Source organism: Equus asinus, chromosome 6 (genome assembly GCF_041296235.1).
Source record: "Equus asinus isolate D_3611 breed Donkey chromosome 6, EquAss-T2T_v2, whole genome shotgun sequence".
Lineage (NCBI taxonomy): Eukaryota > Metazoa > Chordata > Mammalia > Perissodactyla > Equidae > Equus > Equus asinus.
Genome location: NC_091795.1, coordinates 19121848 through 19145871, shown reverse-complemented (window position 1 = coordinate 19145871; position 24024 = coordinate 19121848). Strand labels below are relative to the sequence as shown.

The 24024-nt window shown below is 43.3% G+C and overlaps 1 protein-coding gene across 9 annotated transcripts in view; it reads right to left on the bottom strand.

Annotated features, from left to right (window-relative positions):
- ACOXL (acyl-CoA oxidase like) overlaps positions 1-24024 on the bottom strand; it is a 359669-nt gene that overhangs the window by 309992 nt on the left and 25653 nt on the right. For 7 of the 9 annotated variants that reach the window (XM_044772863.2, XM_070511750.1, XM_070511749.1 and 4 more), the window contains exon 2: positions 10658-10754. In XM_044772863.2, coding sequence (XP_044628798.1) covers positions 10658-10754 — 97 coding nt within the window. Of the gene's footprint in view, positions 1-10657; positions 10755-23850; positions 24022-24024 lie in introns of those variants that run through there. The other 2 variants (XM_070511754.1, XM_070511752.1) reach the window with 2 other exon arrangements.

Genomic DNA, 24024 nt, shown 5'->3' with positions numbered 1-24024 from the left:
TGAGTGCACAGATTGCAATTATCCATTGTTGGAATTAATGCTAGCCTTCCTTATTCGCCAGTCTCTTCCGAGACTCAGCCAATAAAAGCTGGTGCTTGTTGCCGTGTGTACGTGTGTGTATACGTGTGTGTGTGCCTGTGGGTGCCTCTGTGCCTATGCATACATGTGGTATGTGCGTGTAAACTGCCCACCAGCAGCAGGATGATAACCAACCTTCCTCAATGACTCCCAGTTTCCACACTGGCTTAAGCTTTCTCCCTAAACACACTCTATGTTTTCCCCTCCTGTAGTTTTTAGTGTTTCTCTCAAGCATTATTAATTTTATCAAACAGCAGACTGTCAAGATTTATGACTCTTACTGTGGTTCCAACCCAACGCATCTTGTATTGATTATTTCCTAAAATATCTCCAGGCTTGAGGAGAAACCATTGCACGGTTCCAGCTCCAGCTCACACTGGAGAGTTAGTCACCAGCAAATAATAAAAAACAACTGTAGCAGATATTTGCAGACTTTTTCAGGCCCATGTGTCCTCTCTCCCACGGATCCTCACAACCACCTTCCATGAGAGGCCAAGCAGGACAGGAAGTACTGACCCTATGTAACAAACGGAAAAGTCTAGACTCAGGGAGGTCAAGTGACTTGTTCAACCAGGGTCACCTAGCAAGTGGCAGAGCAAGGACCAGAAACCAGGTCTACAGACTCCTCATATGGATGTCATGCCCCCATCTCTCACTGCCCCTCATTGCTAAGCCGGAGGAAGCCCCGGCACCCTGGGTGGCCCAGCCTCCATCACCTGTCCACTCCTATTTTGCACCACCAGCCTTGTCCCCAGAGAGCACCTGACATCAACATATCACAATGCCCAGGAATCATCATCAGAGACCCTTCCTCACCTTAAACCACCTGCTCTGCTTTAGCCAAACCTAAACCATCGGGAGTAAGTAAAACCCTCAGAATCTCCAACTGGTCACCGTTTTCTGCCTATTTCATTCTCTCCATATACTGTTAATACAGGAGTATGACTGCCATTAGAAGTATTCGACTGTGGTCATTTTTACTCAACAGTTTGAAATAAATTGCAATCCCATTTGCTGAAGAATCGACCCCAAATTTAGCCATCTTGGAGCATTATAAACTGTTTATGATGATTATTTTCCTTCCTCACATCTTTGCTATTAGATCTGACGGGAAATGCCACTAGGAGTTTGCCATGGATCCTCTGATGTTGACTTAAGCATTCATTTGGACTGGCCCATTTCAAGAAGTCAAGTGAAAGTTCCAGAACTAACACTAGGCTTAATTTGATTGACTGCCTCCCTGGCACCTATCTTTAACATCTCCTCCACACACAAATTCTCTCTCTTCTCCAATCCTTCTTTCATTTCTGATCCATTAATTGCTACTAATTAAAGAACGTCTAACATTGACAAGTTTCCCCTCTCATTCATTTGGCAACATAACTGCATTGTCTATACTGATAATAATCAATCTACAATCAACATGTGTTTTCAGCATAAATTTTTACAGTGTTTCTACTCTATCAATAGCTGCCTTCATTTAGACTTGATATATTCAAACTAAACTCAATTCCCATATCAGCACGTTAGTTTGTAGTCATTTTGAATGATAATGATTCTATAAATCTATGGATAATATTCCCAACCTTGTATTTTATCCTAAATTATGCCCCTGCTATTCACATTTCTGCTTAATAAATTCAGTCTAAACCAGAAGGAAGGTAGTTTTCCCTAAAATACCCCTATTTCTTTGTAGAGCACTTGATGTAGCAGAACTTTATGGGGCAATATTCTGTTTCAAGTCAAATTCTGCAAAAATGTATATTTTTGATTTTATAAGCCCAGAGTCTCTAAAAGGCATATATTCTTCTTCAACTAAAATCAACTTGATTCAGCACTGCTTGGGTGTCTTTAGTCTGAGCTGTCTTTCCTCTGACTTTAAAAGACCATGCACAGCCCCTCGGCAGCCCAAGTTAGGTGCCCAGCCAAGGGTACTGGGCAGAAAGAAGTTTCTGGTCTTAGTTTACTGGTATCTGTTGTCAAACTTGCATATTTCCTCCTTCTATTTTCTGGTTTCAATTTTCTATTTCATTTAAGTCTTCTCTGTCTAATTGAATACATGTCCTTTGTTATAATTAGCTTCCAATTATTTTAGAAACAGAAGGGGTCAGAGTAAAGTATACACATAAAGAAAATAAATGGGCTTCCAGGATTCAGTTGTCTGAGCCTTCTCTACTCTCGTCTACGGGGTGAACCAGTCCTGACCCTCCCTCCCTCAAAAGAGATCCCAAGGCTGGCCACTTCTGACACCTCCCACCACCGTCGTATGCCTGGACTTCCATAACAGCTTCCCAGCGGGACTCCCTGCTTCCACTCTGCCCCTAGCATCAGGCATCATGATTGTTTTTTATTATGAAGGTAAAATTTACATGCAGTGAAATGCACTGACCTTCAGCGTATGAACTGTGGTCAATTATCTACCTGTGTAACTAACCATCACACCAATTAAGATTATAGAATATTGCCATTCCCCCCAGAAAGTGCCCTAATGCCCCTTTTCAGAGTCCCCACCCCCACAGGCAGCCACTGTTCTCTTTTTATCACCACCCACCAGCTTTGCCTGTTCTTGAACGTATATGAACAGAATCATACAGTACGTACTCTTTTATATCTGCCTTCTTTCATGTAAATAAGGCACCTATGTTGTCTTCTATATCAACAGTTCATTCTTTTCTACGACTGAATAGTTTTCCATCTATGAATATTCCATAATTTGTCTCATTTCTTTTTCTTCTTTAAACGTAGGCTTTTTTTTTTTTAAAGATTGGCACCTGAGCTAACATCTGTTGCCGATCTTCTTTTTTTTCTTCTTCTCCCCAAAGCCCCCCCAGTACATAGTTGTATATTCTAGTTGTCAGTGCCTCTGGTTGTGCTATGTGGGATGCTGCCTCAGCGTGGGCTGACAAGCGGTGTCATGTTCGCACCCAGGATCTGAACCAGTGAAACCCTGGGCCACCAAAGCAGAGTGCATGAACTTGACCACTCAGCCATGGGGCTCGTCCCTCTCTCATTTCTTTTTTTCTTTTTTTTTTTTTTGAGGAAGATTAGCCCTGAGCTAACATCTGCTGCCAATCCTCCTCTTTTTTCCGAGGAAGACTGGCCCTGAGCTAACATCCATGCCCATCTTCCTCCACTTTATATGTGGGATGCCTACCACAGCATGGCATGCCAAGTGATGCCATGTCCGCACCTGGGATCCGAACTGGAGAACCCTGGGCCACGGAAGCAGAATGTGCAAACTTAACTGCTGCGCCCCCGGGCCAGCCACCCCCTCTCATTTCTTACTGGTGAACATTTGGGTTGTTTCTGGTTTGGGGCTATTATGCATAAAGCTGACATAAACATTCACGTACAAGTCTTTTTGTGGACATATGTTTCCGTTTCTCTTTTGTAAATCCCCAGGAATGCAATTGCTGGATTAAAGGGGAGATTTATGTTTAATATTGCAAGGAACTGTCAAACAGTTTTTCAAAATGGTTGTTCCATTTTACACTCCCACCAACAATATATGAGAGTTCTAGTTTCTCCACTTCCTCAACAGTATTGTCGCTCTTTTCCATTTTTGGCTATCCTGGAGGGAGTGTCATCTCATTATGGTTTAAATATGCATTTCTCAGATGACTAAAGATGCTGAGCACATTTTTATATGCTCATGGGCCACTCGTATACTTGCATAAAGCGTATATTAAAGTCTTTTACCCATTTTTACATTGGCTTGCTTGTCTTATCACTGAGCTCTAGGAATCCTTTCTGTATTCTGAGTACGAATCGTTTGTATCTGGACCTAAGTTTTTGTCAGATACACGCACTCCAGATATTTTTTCCTAGTGCATAGGTTGCCTTTTTATCCTCTCAATGATATCTTTTGATGAACAACAGTTTTTAATTTTGAAAAAGACCAAGTTAGTTTTTTCTTTTACACGTTTAATGTTTTGTGGGGGGGCCAAAGGGACATTGTCTTTGTTCTTCCGTAAACTTCGTAATTTTATAACTTATGTTTAGGTGTATAATTCATCTCAAATTATTTTGTATGCAGTATGAGGTAGGGTTTAAGGTTAAATATTTTTTTCTATACGTTTATCTAGTTGTTTCAGCACCATTTATTGAAAAGACTTTTCCCATTGACTTGCCTTGGCAACACTGTCAAAAACTCAATCGATCATATACGTATGGGTTTATTTCAGGATTCTCCACTCCGTCCCATTAATCTATGTGTCTATCCTTATGCCAATACCACATAATCTTGAGTAGTTTCACAATAAGTCTTGAAGCCAAGTAGTGAGAGTCCTCCAAATTTGTCCTTTTTCAGGATTGCTTTAACGATTGTAGGACTTTTGCATTTCCATGTATATTTTTTGAATCAACTTGTAAATTTTGATTATTGCACTGCAACGTTTTTAAAATAAGCATCATGCTGTGCTTTCCTCCCTCCCTTCTCCCCTGCCCCCCACCATGGTGGGAAATCTCCAATGACTCCAATTACCTTTGTAGGAAAATCCAGACTTCTCACCGGGGCCTCCACATCTGGCCCTTCTTGTTCCCTGCTGGTTCCTGGGGCCACAGCAGGGTGCCTGAGCAGAGAGCTGGGTATTGTGCTTCTGCTCTCCCAGGGGCCTTGACTATGCCAGGACAGACCAACACAGGAATGATGAAAGGCGACATTCCCATGGCTCTGTCTAAGGATATTTTTCTCCTTTCACAACATTATTGTAGTATTCTGACAGTTTAGGATTTTCCAAATTCTTTCCTTAAATTTAATACCTCTTCTCCTGGCAGCACATGCTTCCTACCAAATTCCTAGCTGCTTCGGCAATTCTTCTGATTATTAGTGTAATCACATAATTTATCAATATTGACAGCCTATAATAATGAATGTATTGTGTTGACATTACTAGCTTGGTGCATAAGCTCACTTTTCTGTTAATGGAAAGTGTATTATTTTACATTAATTTTAATGGAAAATAGTGGCTGACTTTGCATCCTGCAACTTTGCCAAATTTGTTTATAAGTTCTAACAGGTTTTGGTGGAATCCTTAGGGTTTTCTACATTTTAGATGGTGTCATTTGTGAACAGAGATCGTTTTACTTCCTCTTTTCCAATTTACTATGTTTCATTTTTTTTTTAGAAAGACTAGCCCTGAGCTAACATCTGTGCCAGTCTTCCTCCACTTTATATGTGGGTCACCACCACAGCGTGGCTGATGAGTGGTGTAGGTCCACACCCAGGATCTGAACCCGCGAACCCAGGACACTGAAGTGGAACATGCCAAATTTAACCACTACGCCACAGGGCCAGCCCCTACTATGTTTGATTTTTATCCTCAGCACCTACAACCATGTGACATACTGTAAATTTACTTGTTTATTAGTTTATTGTCTGCCTCCTCCCAGACTAAAATGTAAGTTCCATAAAGACAGGTATTTTTTACCTGCTTGTTCTCTGCCTCTTGAACAGTACCTGGCTTATAGTAGGTGTTCAATAAATAATTGTAAAATGAATGAATCGCCTGGCACATAGAAGGGACTTAGCAAATGATAGCAAGTAATAATTATTGTTATTTTTAACATAATATTTCACTACAAGAGTAATAATCAAGCCTTAAAGTGAGAAGTTTTCATTAGGGAGAATGGCTTACAGTGCAGTAAATAAATAGCACCAGGATTCCAGCTGCACTGGAGTCCCTGGGTGAGTCCCAACTCATGCCCTGGCACACCCTTTCAAGCAACCCCTGTGACCATCACAGATGACAACTCCGTTCAGGCGCCAATCTACACAGAGGAACTTCTGTAAACAGGCACTCTATCCTGTTGTCTCTACTCAAATCCTCCACAGCATCCCATGGAGCCAAGACTGGTCTGGCCAGAGGGCTGGCCAAGTGGCCAGTGTCCAAGTCTGTGGAGCTGGAGCTGGGACAGGGATTCCTGCCAAAGTCAGCACACAAGACTGAGAGCCAGGGGCAGCCTGTCACAGCCCACTAGGAAAAGCCTGGGTTCCAGGACAGACAGAAGCCAGAGGGCCAAGTGCAGAGCCACGGCCAGGATGTCAGAGCTGAGAGCTCTAAGTAGGTCAGGAACCAGCACACAGATGGGGCAGAGGGGGTGCACCTGGTCACGGTACTGGCTGTGGGCAACAGGGCCGGCCTGGGCGGGATGGGCTGGCGTAAAGGACCAGCGGCAAGGTGGACATCCTCACCTCTTGGCATATTCCCTGCTCAGCTCCTTCTCCACAACACACCCACGGCTTCAATGTAACTGCTTCCTGGGAAAAGCTGCTCCTTTTCTCAGGGGTTAACAAGGAAAGCAAACCTTTTCCCCATTCCCGTCGATGGTGAGCTGACCTTAGAATCTTATTCCATTTTAGCTCTGATCGCCCACCTGATGTTTCTCTAAATATAAAAACAAAAACCATCCCAAACTGAGACTATCTAAAATTCTAATCGAAATAATAGATAATTATGGTATAATAAATGCAATGTAAAGCTACCGTCTCCTGCCAATTCCCTCTCAGCGGATCTGAGTGGGGGCTTCCCGAGAAAACGACGGATGACTTAGGTCAGCAGTTCTCAAACTTTGTGTTCTCTGGACCCCTTTACACTCTTAAAAATTATCGAGGCATCTGAAGAGCTTTTGTTTATGCGGGTTACATTTATCAACTTACCATACTAGTAATCAAAACTGGGAATTTTGAAAACATTTATTCATTTAAAAATAACAGTAACAGGGGCTGGCCCCGTGGCCGAGTGGTTAAGTTCGTGTGCTCCGCCGCAGGCGGCCCAGTGTTTCGTTGGTTTGAATCCTGGGCACGGACGTGGCACTGCTCATCAAACCACGCTGAGGCAGCGTCCCACATGCCACAACTCAAAGGACCCACAACGAAGAACATACAACTATGTACTGGGGGGCTTTGGGGAGAAAAAGGAAAAAATAAAATCTTTAAAAATAAATAAATTACAGTAATAAACCCACTACATGTTAATGTAAATGACATAATCCTCATGAAAGATAACCATAATTTCCAAACCAAAAAAACAAAATTAGTGAAAAGAACTGCCTTTACATTTTTACAAATTGTTTCCATCTGGCTTCATAGAAGACAGCCGGCCTCTCACAGGCGCTTCCGCACTTAGTCTGTTCTCATATGTTGTTTTGGTTGACGTTTATGATGAAAATTTGGTGTCACGCACACAGGTAGCTGTACATCTACTTTTCAGGTAATACCTGAAAGGGTCTTGGTACCCCCAGGAGTCCTCAGACCATACTTTGAGAACCACTGGTTTACATAACGATGGTGCTACCATGCCCAACACTCATGTGGATCATGGGGATGAGGACGTGCAGAGCTCAGGATGGGACAGAGATGGTGGGGGGAAGGGAGGGGAGGAGGGGGTAATCACGGAGTGGGTGCTTCATTACCCGGCCATCTGTCCCCACTCCTCACTACACTTGGCCAGGAACAGCCTGACCCCAACAGGCTCCCTCTTCAGGAAAGGAAATATTGGGATGGCGCGATCCTGAGTCAGCCCTGAACCATGATTGACAGGGACCAAATGCTGAATGGGAACAATGTGGGGGATACAGTACAGGGTACTGAGAAAGAAGGACGGGGAGCAGCACTCAAGCCAGGACGCACACTGGATCGCCTGGGAGATTTAAATGCTGACGTGACTGGCCTGCGCAAAAGCCCCGACAGCAGGAGTTTGGAAAGCGCCCCCAGTGATCCGCATGCACAGCCAGGGGCGAGAACCACCAGATTTAAGCGGGATCAAGAAGCAGACCACCTGGGTTTGAATCCACTAGCGCTCCATTAGTTATATTTACAACTCACTAGTTGTATAACCTCAGGCCATTTACTCAGCTTCAGTTTACTCATCTGTAAAACGGGAATATCATTACCGATGTTGTGAGTAGTAAATGAGATCATTCATTTAAAGTTCTTAGCTCTGTGACTGGCATAAACTATGTGCACAGTAAGCACACTGGTTATGGTGATTACTATTGGTTATGGTGATTTTTGTGCAGGCCATCAGCCTCTGTCAGCTTCCAGGGACGAGTGTCTCTGAGGAAGCTGCCACACAGACAGGACAAGGCACCCAAGGGAGGGGCCAGGGCTCTAGTCCCAGCACTGTCACAAAGTAGAAGTCCCACCTACGTCCTCTGTCTCCTCATCTGGAAATACAGGGAGTCAGTGACTTCCCAAGCCCAGGATCCAGTCCTGGAATCCTCAGGGGGAGAAGAGAACAGCTGGCTGCGGGGCACAAAGGTGATGTCACTGGAAACAGGTGCAGGAGACATTGACAGGGTGCAACGGTGGTGTTCACACTGTGTGTGTGCTCATACGTGTGTGTGTGTGTGTGTGTGTGTGTGTACTGATCTGAGTCTGCAGTCAGACTGAGACCATACTTTCCTTTTAAAATTATTGAAACATCTCAAATCTATTGCAGATGGCAGAGGGGAAAACACAGAGTGGAAATATTTTAGTGGCTTATTCTTGGCCTGTGGACTGTCCACTGAGACCTGGAATGAATGAGGCTCACTCCTCATTTGTCCTCGAGAACATCATCATTACACATTACACACTGCCTTCTGCCTCGGAGTTCATTGGATCATCCACGAAAGTCAACAGCAACTCGGAATGGGGGCCAGGGAAAGATGGACGGACCTGCAACGCTCTCCAAACAGGCAATACAGCCATGATTCAATATTTTTATTAAGAGGCAGGATGAATCACGTAACACTTCTTCTAGAATTACTGGATGTGGACAGCTCGTCCAGCTGTGCACAGGATGGAATTTGAGAGCCTTCAAACCCAGATATGCTGCTTACTGAGTCTCGTGACATCCGCCCGACGAGATGAGCCGGCTGCACTGATGACCGGCTAGTTCGATTCCCTTCAGGTTCATTGGCTTTTGTGAATTCACACAGAGAAGAGCCAAATAGGCTGAAAGAACTAACAGAAATGGACGGGGGGCATCATCTAAGGCCAATCCTGTGCCTCCTGGAGGAATTAGACCTAATCATCCAGCACAGAGGCACCCGGGCTACCAAAGACCATGAAGGGAGCCACAAAAACAGGAAGATAATTGGTTCCAGGGCTCAACACGCTTCATCAGGAGCAAGATTACTCAGGCTAATCCTTCAGACTCAGGGGGTCCAGCAGCATTAGGAAACCTCTTTAAAGGATCAACCCTCACGTCCGGGTCTTGAGTATTGACACTAAGTTAAGCCACAGACACGTTGGGCTGATTAAGGGAGCAGGAGACCAGCCACACGTCAGGATTTCACCTTCCAACCAGCCCCACGCCAGATGCATGTGGGAGCCAGGCTCTGCTAGAGAAAGCAGCTGAAGGCAAAGAGGGTTTGGGTGTGGTTGTTTTTCTTTATTGGTTGTATTCACAGCTCTGAATGTATGTTCCACGAACAGGCAGGTTACTAGCTTGAAAATCTACTTTGCCTGACTCTTGGTAGATGATTCTTCAGGCTTCGCAAGCACGCTTCACTCTGTGATGTGGGGGTTTTCCTTCCACACGCTCTCCATCTAAGTGTGACAAGGCCGTGCCCTTGTCACCTGGGAGGTGGCTACGTACCTCAGCAAGAGGGCCGAAACTCTGCCAGAATTCCTTCCCGACAAGAAGATGCTGAGTTCTGTCTTTGCGTCCTCAGGACAGCCACTCAAAGGGGGGTGGGAGGGTGGACCTCAGGCCCCCCACCGACTCTGATCCACACTCCACAGAGAGGATCCCCCAGGTCTCCTGGCAGGGGAAGACCCACCCCCTCAATCCTTAGACTCTCCCTCCACAGACCACGCCGGGCAGGAAGAGGGCCAGCTCCCTGCAGGACAGGTTCAGCTCCTCAACCTTCTACAAACTGAAGCTGATCCCTGGTTACCGACCCGCCCCTAGGACCTCACCAGGAGGTATTTTTTCCTGTGAAAGTGTTAGGTTAAGGAAGCCGTGAAGCTGAATGAAATGGAAATGGATTTAGACTTGGCTAAACTACATAGCTCCTAATGCTCACAGCACAAAGGAATTCTCTAATCACATACTCTTCCTTTTTTTCCTTCTTTCTCTTTAATGAGGCTAAATTGACTAAAATAATTTAATTGAATTTAGAGTGGCAATTTTTAGACCAATAAGACTCATACATTTTGGACCAGTCTAAAATGCTTTAAAAACCTGTAAAATGAGTTAATTACATTTTTCAGATATTTGAATTTTATACCCCAAATTACATTTGTTTTGTGAACAAAACAATTTCATTGAGATAAAACGTATTTCGCCACGTCTGCTGATTCCCCTATTCCCCAGCCTGTGAGCTCGGGAGAAGTGAATGTGTGGGCCATGAGCAGGGGGCCAATTAACGGGGAGCGGGCAGAAAAAGGGCTGAAGAAGGCACTCCCCACACCAACTGATCACAACATCATCAGTTTCCCCCAGGACAAAACAGATGCGCTTGCAACAAGTCACAAAAGCAAACAAAACAGTCCAAAATCTCTCTCTGTCTCTGTCTCTCTCTCTCTCTTTCTCTCTCTCCATCTCTCTCTCTCACACAGACATTACACCAAAATAACAGTGAAACTTACCTGTTCCTGAATTGCACGTTTTAACAGAGGTAGACCCATGGTAAACGTCACTCTCTGAAATGTCAAAGCTCTCATTTCATCCAGACTTAAATCATACCTGTGAGGAACAGATACAAAACGGGTGTCAAGGCATTGAATTACAGGTGACTCTGAGTAGAGTCTTCGGACCAAGGGACCTGAGAGCACAGATGTCTTTGTTGTGTCTCTTTGGATGTCTTGTTTGACACTGTGTATCAAAGAAGGCCCACTGTGTGTCACACAGACTAAGTGTTCATTGTGGCATCAAAATGGAAGGAAAAAAGGATTTCCCAACGAGATGACCTTAAAACAAGACTCCAACATCGCCTCCTCTGCAAGTGTAAAGACATTTTCACGGGTCTGAATTGACCCAAGAGCAGCCTTTAGGGAGACAGGGGAGAAGGGAGTGACCTGTGTGGTACAAGGGGTGGACTGTGGTGGCCACAAGGAGTGTGGCTTAGAATTTCGTTCAACAGAACCCATCGTAGGAGCAGAGTTTACCAACAGCCTCCAGCTGCCATCCCTTGGAATCAACTGCAGAGTTCACCTGGAGGCTGCTTTTCTCTCGGGCTGCTTCCAGCTGGCGATTGAGCATGGCAAGGTTCTGGAATCAGGCCATTCCTGCCCAATGGGCAACTTTTGCCCAGGGACCCCCAGGGCCCACTGAGACTTTCTCATAACTGCACTGTGCCCCTCCTTCTCTCTCATTTCCCGGTGTCAGTCCCACTGCACACATTCTGAAGGCTCTCCCTGCCCCCTCCAGCTCCCTCCCTGTCACCTTCACAGATGTTTTCCCTGATACATCACTCACACATCTAGTCCCATCTTGGTGTCCGCTTCTCAATCAGCCTAAACAGACACCACAGTGGAGGTTCCACTCTGCCATGTAAAGTGTTTAAATGCAAAGCACAGCCTGAGCCGGGAAGAAACCTCACTCAGGTTTGATTCCTGACTCTGTCACTAACTGCGTGACCAACAGCAAGTGACCAGGCCTCCCAGTGCCTCTGCCCTCTCATCTGTAAGATGGGAAGACAATTGCACATAACTCAGGATTGTCGTTTCAAATGCTTATACCAGTGCTTGCTGTATATGGTAGGTGCTCAATAAAATTAACTGCCATCTATGTTCTTATTTATCCTACTCCCTCCTTCCCAAGGGCAGGAACTGTGTTAGATCCACGTTTACAGTCCCAGCACCCAACACAAGGCCTGGTCCATAGAAGACCCCATTAAATGGTGGTTGAACTTAAACTTATTTTGGTCCTATAGTTTCACAACCAGATCCTGGTGATAATGTTCCCATGTATGTCCCAAAAGACATGCCCACTACCCATACGGTCCCTATGTCAAGTTCCTTCCAAACCAGAATACAAACTGCATGGGCGTAGGGTCCAGGGATTAAACTTCTGCATAGCCCTCAGGAGCAGCACAGCATCTCACATTTAAACATTTCCCCTAAATGCCTGCTGGCCAATTGCCCAAACAAGAACCAGCTCAACCGTCTTGGCTTTCTCTCCTCCACCCAGTCAGCAGGTAACTGAAAAATCAAAGGGAAATCATTCCTGAATGCAAAAGAGAACCTCCCAAAAATGCCAAATGGACACAGAAACTGCCCATCAGGAAAATCTTGAGACAAGACAGGCCCATTCTCGCATTTTTCCTTTTTTGAGTCAGCTAGTAGACCTGATCTCAGGACCACTGGTGGGGATTTCAGCATAAACATTTCTGCGTGAAGTCAGCATTTTCCCTAAGGAGAACAGAAAACAAAAACTCATTTTCAGTGAAACTAGGGGTCAGGAAAATTCTCTGGATTCTAATACATGAGTAAGGCCTGCCTAAAGCATCTGAGCTGATGCAGGACTTGGGCAGGAGGAAGTGGAAAGAACCACAGAAAGAGATCTCAGAGCACAGGGGCCAAATGGTGGCAGCTCTCAGAAAATGCTGGTAAAAATTCACTTCCTAAATGTAAGATGTACACACCGAGGTGTAAGACCTACAGCTCCCACCTGGAAGAGCAGGACAGGCATGGCAGGGAGCCAGCAGGGGGCAGGACGCTCACCCGTCCCTGAGCTGGGATTAGCGTCAGGGCAACACGAAGAATCACACAGACAAGCTGTGTTGGAAAGAAGCAGCCTAGCTCTGTGGCAGCAGAGAAGAAAAGGGGTTACCCTGGACCACTGTCCAATCTTCTCCTGGGTCCCCAACCGATCCCCAACCCTGAAACCTCTTAGAAAAACTGCCCTGGAAATCATTCAATTTCATTCAAATCATTCAAGTCATTCAACTTAAGGAATGAAACTAGCATAGAACTGGTACAATGATTCCATAAGAAAAACGGAGAAAAAGAGCAGCAAATCTATTAATAAACCAAAAACAGTCACCAGAAAGAAAAAAAGTCATCTTGTAGCAAATAAAATGTTGTGACCAAATATTATCTGTATATTAAATAAAACCAGCAGTGTGTTAGAGCCAGCTTATATCAGTTCATGAGATGCAATTGTTAAATGTTAAAGAATTTTTGTGAACTGGTTGTTAAACACTAGCCATTATCAAAAATTAATTTATATGAAGTTACAGTTAAATAAATTATGTTTTTAAAAAGGTAATAATACTTAAAGCTCACCACTTCCTAATTATTTTATTATATTTTACTGTTATCTATGCTCTTCATTATTTACGTCTCTTGGTGGAGATACCGTATAACTGAGGACTTCTGGGTCAGCCAAGATGCAGTAGGCCTGTTCTTCCCAGATCCTCCCTCTTACAGCTAAAAACCCTGGAGGCTACACAATGAACAAGCAGAGGGGACTCTGAAAAGTGCAAGAAGGCAGCCCACCTAGGGGAACACACGACTTGAGGAATGACATGGCAGCAAAGCCCCTGGGTTTCCTTATTGCCTCCCATATATGCAGGACAAGACGCCACAGAATCTTCCAACCCAGCATCTCCAGCAGGCACAGACAAAAAACACTCCAAGAAAAGCCTGTTCTCCCTAGCTACAGTATGTGAAAAGGGTCTGGGGTTGCTGGGCAAACAATAAACTGTGTGAGGCCATGTGGGGAGCAGGCCATGGGCAACCGGCAGTGTGGGCATGCAGTAGGATTCTGGGCATTAGCAGGGACAGGAGGCCTTCAGGGCACATGGGCCCTGGGGAGCTGGCAAAGATGTGGGCTCAGCTGAAGTCCAGCCCCAGCCTGATTCAGTGGGGAGCTCTGGGGTATAAATGGACCATGGAGTTGTCCAACTCTGTCAGTCAGTCATTGGCTGCGGGCATTCCCCGGAGAAAGCATAACCTCAGGCATTTCCTGGGAGAGTGACTCCTACCAAGCTAGGACAATTCCAAGGAGGTTCAGCTGTGAGCTGATTCCAGTCAGCATCGACAGCAGCTGGGAGATGCTGTACAGGCCTGGTGAAGGGATCAGGGCTGGGCATCAACAGCAACTGCTATAGCAGCCGACTAAAGAAGTTAGAAAAAAAACCCCACAAATTAAACTAAAGCAAAAGAGAAAAATAAATTATTAAAAGAAAGGCAGAAAAGTAATCAGTTAGAAAACAGAAAAAGTATAACTAATAAACCCAAAAGCTGGCTTTTTGAAAACAACCACCACAAGAGGTTGCTGTTAAACATTCTTCTGGGAGTGTTAGCCGATGCAATTAGTCAGGAGAAATTGGAGAACTCAAAACTGGAAAGAAAGAGGTAGAACTGTCACTATTTACAGATGATGCAAGTGTTAGATTGATTGTATTGATGGCCTCTGTGCTTCACCTCTCCTTGACCCCTGCCCTTTGACGCTGCAGTTCTCAGAAGGAGGCAGAGTCTGTTTCCCCACCCTTTTTATCTGGGCTCGGCCATGTGACTCGCTTTGGCCATTACGATACTGGTGGACTCGCAAGAGGCAAAAGCTTGAAAAAGTGCTGTGCATTGCCCTTCCTCTGTTGCTGCTCTGCATTCCCCATGGGAATATGCTGGAGCTAATCGAAGAACACACCTTGGCCAGCTAGCTTGGGGGTAGAAAGTAAGAGACAAGTGAGGAGACCCCAGTTGTCTCAGCCAAGGCCATCTTAGACCAGCCTCCCTCTAAGCAACCCCCAAATACGTGCAAGAGTCAAGATCAGAAGAGCTGCCTATCCAACTCATGGCTGGATATGCATGACTGGAGATTCATGCACGAGCCCAGTCGAGCCAGAAGAACCTCAGTCACCCACGAACTCATGATCTGTATTAAAAGTTTGTTGTTTTGAACCACTAAGTTTTGCATCATAAGTAACTGTGTACCTGGAAGTCCCGAAGACAACCAACTAAAATTACTACAAACAATGAGTTGGCAGGATACACAATTAATACAAGTAAACAGCTTTCATATAGAAACATAAATAACCAGTTAGAAAATACCTGAAAGAAAAGATCTCACTTGCAAAAATCATAAAACAAAAGAAAAATATACTTAAGAATAAATTTTTTAAATGTACGGAACTTATATGAAGAAAACTTTAAAACACTCTCGAAGGACTCAAGAAAAGACTTGAACAAATAGAAATACATACCATGTGTTTTCATAGGAAGATAATATCATAAAGAACTCAGTTCTCCCTAAGTTATACATTCAATATGATCTAAATAAAAACGCCAACAAGGGATTTTAAAGTTCGCATATAAAAGGAAACAAACAAAAGCAGCTGGGAAAACTCTAAAAATGAGAAGCCAACTGGAAAAAAATAAAGGTGGGGTCCCTATCTCCCACCATATACCAGAATAAATTCCAAATAGACCAGTGATTTACATGGAGGAAAACAAAACCACAAGGATTAAAATAAAACATGAAGAATTCTTTCACAATCTTAATGCCAAAAAAAAAACCTTTCTAAATATAATATAACATTTAGAAGACATAAAGAAAACATGGATAAATTTGACTACTTTAAAACGAAGATTTCTGCATGACCAAAACACCACAAGAATAATCAAAAGACAAATGACAAACTGGAACAAAGTCTTTGTTACTGATATTGCAAAGGAGCCAATCTCCCTAAGTAAAGAGCTCCTATAATTCATTAAAAAGACCAACAAGTGGGCAAAGGATTTGAACAAATAGCCCACAGAATAAGGACTACAGATGGCACTTGGATCCATTTTGAAATCTCTGCTCTCATATGCAATAAGAGAAGCACGAATTCAAACTACACTGAAACACTAATTTTTACTTATCACATGAACAAAATTGAGACAGTCTGATAACACGCTATGTTAGCAAGGTTGTGAGGAGCAGATACCCTCATGCATAGCCTGGGGAGGGGGCGGTATAAACTGGTACAATCTATACGTACAGCAAGTAAGCGGTATCTATCAAAACCATGAATGAACCTACCTTCTGACTCAATAATCATGCTTCTAGAAACTTACCCTTTGGACATCCTCACCGATATGAGGAGTATGTATAAGTTACAGAATAATAGAAGCTATGGATTCTTTTTTTTAATATAAACAGTCATATTTATTAATTATGAATTCTGCCATCAAAAAAGATTAATGTGGTTCCAGAGAAACCTCACACTAGGCAAGACAGTCAAGCCTAGGGGAACGCCGTGAAGTGTGCTATATAGACAAGATTCTAAAACATAGTTATTAGCTATTTTCTTTACGTTTCCATTCTAGTAACTTTTCAATAAAACGATTGCAAGTCACCTATTTTTAAATCCCTAATTCACATCTATTTTCACATTAAATTAAGCTTCCTGCTCATACTGAGACCAAGCATCTCATAGGAGTCAACTTCTAGTAATGATTGTACGTCAATCTATGCAGAAAAGTAAGACAGAATGCAAGACCAGGTGGGGACTGTTAATGCACAGATAATACACACGCTGGCCAAAGGAACTGAGAAATTATTAAAAACTGTAAGATAAACAGATCTCATGAAAACTGGGTTACAACTAAACAGTTCTCAACTGTTAAACAGCCAAGTTCCCTACATTAAAGAAATTCCTCAACAGAGATGAGTTAGACACTTTAATTACAGGTCTGTGTTTCCTGTTCCCCTCCCACCCTTACCCCAAAATGCACTGTGAGGGATGAGCACAACGTTACATGGGCAGAAATAACTATTCACGACAGCGTTGTAACAGCACAACACCTCAAACGTCTAAAAGGCCATCAACAGAAGAGTGATTGAGTAAAATTCGGTACAGCCATACAACAGGGTATTACATAAAAAGAAAAATCTCTTTATATGCTGATACGGGGAAACTGCCAGGATGTTTTAAATGAAAAAAGCAAGGTGCAAACAAGTGAATATATTACTTCTACTGCTGCTCTATAGGTTGAAAAAAAATGTTGGAGAAGACTATATATAGTCATGCACCACATAACAACGTTTGGGTCAATGACAGACCGAGTGCATGCTGTGCTCCCATAAAATTAGTACCATAGAGCCTAGATGTATAGCAGGTTGTACCATCTAGGTTTGTGTTAGCACTGCAGGGGAGAACGAAATTTTCCTCTACCATTCTAGGTTCTTCTGGCTGGTCTAGGAGTTAAATTGACATAAGACAGATTAACAGGAGAAAAACAAACAAGAGTTTAATAACATGCACATGAAAGAAACCCAGGAAAACCAAGTAACTTGCCAAAATGGCTGAAGCCCTCAGCTTAAATACTGTCCTCCGCTAAAGACAAGAGGAAACGCTGTGGGTGGGGGGAGTCAGGGACTTCAAAGGGAAGGAAGACAATTCACAGGCAGGTGAAAAGAAGCAAAGGTTTGGAAAACAAGTGTTTGTTTGGCCACATAGAAACAGAAGAACTCAGAGGGGAGCCCAACAAACATGCTTTTCTAAGTTCCTCCCTGTCTGCCCCTTAGGTCAAGATATGCTAGGGGAGTAGCTTGCTTCCTGAGGCAGTTTTTTTAATCTGAATTCTTTTAGGCAGTTAAGGGGAAGGTAAAAAGAAAAACTTTCTGAGTCTTTTGTTTCTTAAAAATCATCAGCCTAAAATAAATCTTCATGTTAAAGAGACATTTTGGGGCGGGCAATTTTGTTCCCCTTCAGTACGCTACGGTGTTAATAGAAAAATGAAATCGCCTAACGATACATTTCTGAGGATGTATCTCTACCTTTAAGTGGCACGTGACTGTATTTGTTTGCTCATATGTTGTTTTAAAAATCTCTTAAAGAACACACTAGAAACTAATAACAGTGTTGACTTGTGTACTTGGGTAGAGGTGGGGGAAACTGGGCAGACGGGGAACAATGCTCTACCTTTTTATGTGTTATGTGTTCTGACGTTTGGACCGTGTTAAAGTAATACCTGTTCAAAAAAAGATGTTTAAAAATTATTTTAAATTGTACACTTAAAAACAACCACTAGATGGCGCTTGTCCTTCATTTGAACTGTCACCACGAGAAATTCATATTTAACAAAGAAATTAAAGCTGGATGAAAAAAATCTTCAAAACTGTCTGCCTGAAAGCTTGAATATCTGATTATCTTAATAAGAATATCTAAATTCCTAAGACTTTTCAAGCAAAAAGGTGACCATCTCTGCAATGGAAAAATCGGGGTTTTAGGAAGGCCCAAGCTCTCCAAGTTCCCACACAACATGCATATTTGCGCACAGATTTTCTGTCTTTAAATATCAACCTCCACATTTGACAATCTTAGTAGGCCGCTTCAAATACTATTTGTGTAACAGTGGGGTATAAATCATAAACAATCATTTTTTGGTATTTTAACAGATATAATTTCTCTTTTCTGTCTTCCTGGGTCTGTAGGATATGAAGATATGGAGAATACTATTCTCTATGCCCTGGATTGCAGACAGAGGCCCTACGGAATTAAATGACTTGGCAGATGCTGCGGTGGATGGCGTTAGTGGCAAGATTAGGAGCTGGGCCTCATATGCTGAGGACGCCTCGAGGACAGCTGTGCGGGCACAGAGAGGGTCCAGCTCTACCCTCAGCAGCTCCAGCATCACCTGACTTATCTACTGGTGTTCTGTGTAGGATTTAGCTTGAAAAGAACGGTTCCATTACTAAGAAGAAGCTTGAAAACTTCTGAGCCAAGATATGCTACACACAGGAAGTAAAAGAAAAGATACTAATTTCACATCCCCTCAGAGAGGTGCAGGGTGTGGGCATCCAGCATGAGTAAGACACCCCTCCAGAAAGTCTCACACATGAGTCAGGGCCAAACTACAAGCTACTAATAAAGAAAAATCAAATCATAAACACCTATTAGAATGGCTAAAATAAAAAATACTGACCATACCAAGTGTTAAGGAGGATGCAGAGTAGCTAGATCTCTCATTCACTGGTGGTAGGGATGAAAAATGGTACAGCCACTCGGGAAAAGTTTGACAGTGTCTTATGGAGTTAAACACACACTTACTATACAACTCAGCAATCCCACTTCTAGATACTTACCCGAGAGAAATGAAACCCTTTGTCTACCCAAACACTTTTACATGAATGCTCATAGCAACTTTATTTGCAATCGCCAAAAACTAAAAACAATTCAAATGTCCCTCAACTGGGGAATAGATAAACAAAGTGTGACACGTCCACACAATGGAATACTCCTCAGCAATAAAAAGGAGGGAGATACCCACACGCACAACAACTTGGATGGACCTCAAAGGTACTATGCTGAGTGGGAAAAAAAAGCCAATATCAAAAGGTTACACACTACATGATTTCAACTTTATAACGTTCTCAAAATGGTAAAGTTTTAGTAACGAAGAACAGATGAGGGGCTCCTAGGGGTTGGGGTTCAGGGAGAATCTGACTCTACAGGAAAAACATGAAGTTTCTCCCTGTTTCCTGATTGTGATGGTGTTTACACAAACTACACAAGTGAACCATACACACACACACAAATAGATGCGAAAAGATTCAAAAAGATGTTTCACAAAAGAAGAAATACGAATGGCCAATAAGCACGAGAAAGTACTTGACATCATTAGTCAGCACGGAAATGCAAATCAAAACCACAATGAGATACCACTACACACCCACCCGAATGGCTAAAAAGATTTTTTAATGACAAAACCAAACGTTAACAAGGATGTGGAGCAACTGACACTCATATTTTGTTGTGAAAATGTAAAACGATACTATCACTTTGGGAAAAGTCCGTCAATTTCTCATAAAACTAAACATATACCTACTCTATGACCTAAAAATTATACTCCTAGGTATTTACCCAAGAGAAACAAAATGTTCACAAAAATTCTTGTAGAAGAGTGATCATATCAGGTCAATTCATCATAGCCCCAAACTGGAAACAGCCCCGGCATCCATCACTAAGAGAACAGATAAAGTAAACTAGTCTAGTCATAGAATAGAATATTGCTTAGCAATAAAAATGAACGTACCACTGATACTCATAAATGACATGTGTTAATCTAGAAAACTTTATTCTGAACCCATTTGGATCATGTGCCCTGGAGGAAGCCGGCTGCCGTGACGTGAGGACACTCAGGCAGCCTTGTGAAGAGGCCACGTGGGGAAGAACTGAAGCCTCCTTTCAACAGTCGCGTGAGTGGACCATCTTGGGAGCGGATCTTCCAGCCCCAGTCAAGCCTTTGTATGACTTGAGCCCTGACCAACATCCTGCATCCAACCACATGAGAGACCCAGCGCCATTCAGCTAAGATGCTCTGAAATTTCTGACCCACAGAATCTGTGCGACATAATACGTATTACTACTGTGGGTTGCTAGTTTAGAGGCAATTTTTCATATATCAATTGATAATTAGTAGACACGGTACTGTCACACAGACACATAGACACACACAAAATTGATGGGCGTGAACTAGTATCTTATTTTTAAAATAATAATATATAATACACCAAGAACAAAGCTTGGGTCATAAATGGATAGCCCAATGAATTATCACAAAGAAAACACATCTGTATAATGCCTACCCAAGGGAAGGAAAATCACATTATGTCACCAGCACACAGCACACGCACACCTCCGCCTCAGTCGCCCTCTGCATCACTGCTCTCTCCTCTGCCCGAGGCTAGCTGTTCTCTCGACTGGTAACTCCATGAGTTATTTTTGACTGTATTTGAATATTGAAGAAATGAGATTCGATACTACGTATTCTTTTGTGTTTGGCTTCTTTCACTCAACATGGCTAGTAAGATTCATCTTCAGTGTCTATCGTAGCTCTAGTTCATTCATTTCCATTGCTGTATAAGATTAAGTCGAATTAATATACCCAGAAAATATGCTAAGTGAACATATTATGTGATACCATTTATATTAAAATCTAAAACAGATAAAACTAATATATGGTAGGAAAAAACAGACCCGTGGTTACCTCTGGGAGGCTAAGGGCAAGGATGACTGCTAAGGGCATCGGGGAACTTTCTGGGATGATGGTTATGTTCTATATTTTGATGGGGGTTTGGGTTACATAGGTGTATGCATTTGTCAAAACTCCGAGAGTATAACTTAAATTTTTGCATTTTATTGTATTTTACAGCAAAAGAAAAAGACCTAAACACATACTGAAGGCTTATTAATGATATTCATACTGAATTATTTAGGAGGAAGTGTACTTATGTCTGCAACTTTGAAATGCATCCAAATCAACAGAATAAAAGGATAGAGGGATGGATAAATGGACAAATTTGGGCTACAGCAAGTACAGAAATATGTTAAGGATAGAATCTAGGCCATGAATAAATGGGTGCTCAATGTTAAAGGCTTCCAAGTTTGCTATATGCTTTCAATTTTTTTTTAAGATTGGCACCTGAGCTAACATCTGTTGCAAATCTTTTTTTTTTTCTTCTTCTGCCCAATTCCCCCAGTACATAGTTGTATATTCTGGCTGTAGGTCTTTCTGGCTCTGCTATGTGGGACGCCGCCTCAGCATGGCCTGATGAGTGGTGCCATGTTTGCACTCAGGATCCGAACCAGAGAAACCCTGGGCCGCTGAAGCGGAGCACACAAACTTAACCACTTGGCCATGGGGCCGGCCCTACAATTTTTAAATATAAAATGTTGGAAGAAAGTAGATGACCAGAAAGGGAATTACAATGTTTTCTTATCTAAAAATGAGACCTTCATGCAGAGGTCTTGGTTTCTAAAAACTATTCTCAAATCAAAGGAACAAGGGCTCCTTGGAGAAATGGCTGCTTCTAGGACAGGCAGGGAAAACATAACATGAGCCTGCAGCATCTTATAGTGTCAGAAAGTAAGGAAGTGCTCAAAAAACACAAGAGGATGGGGCATGGCAAAGGGACCCGGGAGACAGCTGAAAAGGCTCCTGATGGCCAAAGCCAGAGCAATTCAAGCAACAAAATAAATAACGGACTATTGGATTATAACCTGAAGCATAAAATAAACACACAGGAGTCCATGCTGATATAAATAGTTTAAATAAATAAATACATGAGGGAAAAGAGGCAAATCTCCTGTAATAAACAATTTGTGTAGCTACTCTCCCCTCCAGAAGGGGGAGGTTAACCCTCTCCACACATCGATACTATGCCATGAGTGTCGGCTGCGCTCAGTGACTCGCTCCCAAAGGGGAAAAAGTAATTTTACATGGCGAAACTTGATAACCTCTCCCCTGCCCGTGGGATCGAGGTGGACGTCATGGCCACAAGCCATGTTGATAGCATGTAGCTCCTGATATGAGGGGACAAGAAGGGCACTCTTCCTCTGTGATATTCTCCCTCACATCCATAACCTCAGTCCAAATGTGAGAAAAAGATCAGACAAACCCAAACTGAGGGACGTTCAACAAAATACCTGACCAAGACTCTCCCAAAGTGTCAAGGTCATGAAAAACGTGGAAAGACTGAGGAACTGTCACAGACCAGGGGAGACTAAAAAGATGTGACAAAAAAACACAATGTGGCCTCTTGGACAGGATCCTGCAACAGAAAGAGGACACTGGGGCAAAACTAAGGCGATCCAAGGACAGTCTGGAGCTTCATTAATAATAATACCCAATACTGCTTTCTTAGCTTAGACGAATGTCCTGTGGCTATGAAAGATGTCAACTACGGGGAAGCTTGGTGAGGGTTGGATGAGAACTCTCTATTATCTTTGCAACTTTTCTATAAACTGAAAATTATTCCAAAATAAAAACTCCATTTTAAAAAGAGATACCCAAGGGAACAACAAAAACAAAAAAGACTTTTGTGTCTTAAGGAACAAAAACTTTAAAAAGACACAACAAACTAAAAATCACTTTTAAAAAGCAGTTGTATGACTTTTCTCAAAATATAAATCAAAAATCAGTTTTAGTCTAAAGGAAAGCACATCTCCGGATACCAAATTTGAATGCCCTGTGACAAGGAACACCCTCGGCGCCTCTCCCTTGACCTCCACGTGATTCCAGGCATGACATTCTGGAACAAGATGCTAATAAGAACTTGAAAATCAGCCGTGGTTTTGAAGCACAGCTCTGCTTCAGGAAACCGTGCCTGGTCCCTGCTGTAATTTTGCTCGGGAGACACCTCCAGCTCAGCCCAGGAGAAACTCTGTCTGTCTATCTCCTCTCGTTGAAAACAGCAAGAATCAGAAGTGCTCCATCTCCATTGAAAAGTGAGGTACAACCCACTGCTGAGCATGCACACGGACCCCAGAGGCAGGGAGCAGAGAAACGAGCCTCCTTCTAGGAAACGCTGCGGCCAGCATCACAACTCGCCCTCCACCCGTGAAGCCGCAGCGCCACCCCTGAGCCGCACGCAGCGCCTGATGAACGGACCGTGAATGGAAACAGAAACTGTTGAATCATCTCGTGGTAACTGTCAAAGTCTACAGGCCCTGAGCCAACGTGGGCGCCTGAGAAAACGCTGAGAGAGGGCTTTCTAAGGACTGTAATTTCATCTTAGCTGGGAAGTTCACCCAACTGAGCAGATGCATATTTGCTAATTCTCAAAGTCTATAAAGGTAGCTGGAAGAAAGACTTAGGAAGAGAGAGAAAAGGGAGAAAGAGGAAGACAAGATCCCCTTCAGCAGCAACAGAAACCTGCCAGGAATCCCTGACAAGAGGCACTTCCAGTCCACAGCCCTGCATCCTGGGCTCGCCAGGGGATTGACTGTGGGCGAAGGCACGTTCCCTCTCCATCCTTCCTGTTCTCCTTACTTCCTTGAGCTTTCATGAAGCACCTGCACCGTGCTAAACACTACAAATCCACAGCAAGTCAGGTCCGTTCCTACCTCAAAGAGCTCAGACTCCAGCGTGGAAGACAGAGGAGGAGTAGAAGGAGGGTCCCCACACAGTGTGGCACAGGACAAATTTTACACAGTGGCCTTAGACCTCCAGTGGCCAGGGCTGTCACCACCTCCCGGGAAGAGGGCACGTTGTTTTCTGGAGCAGAAAGCTTCTGGTTT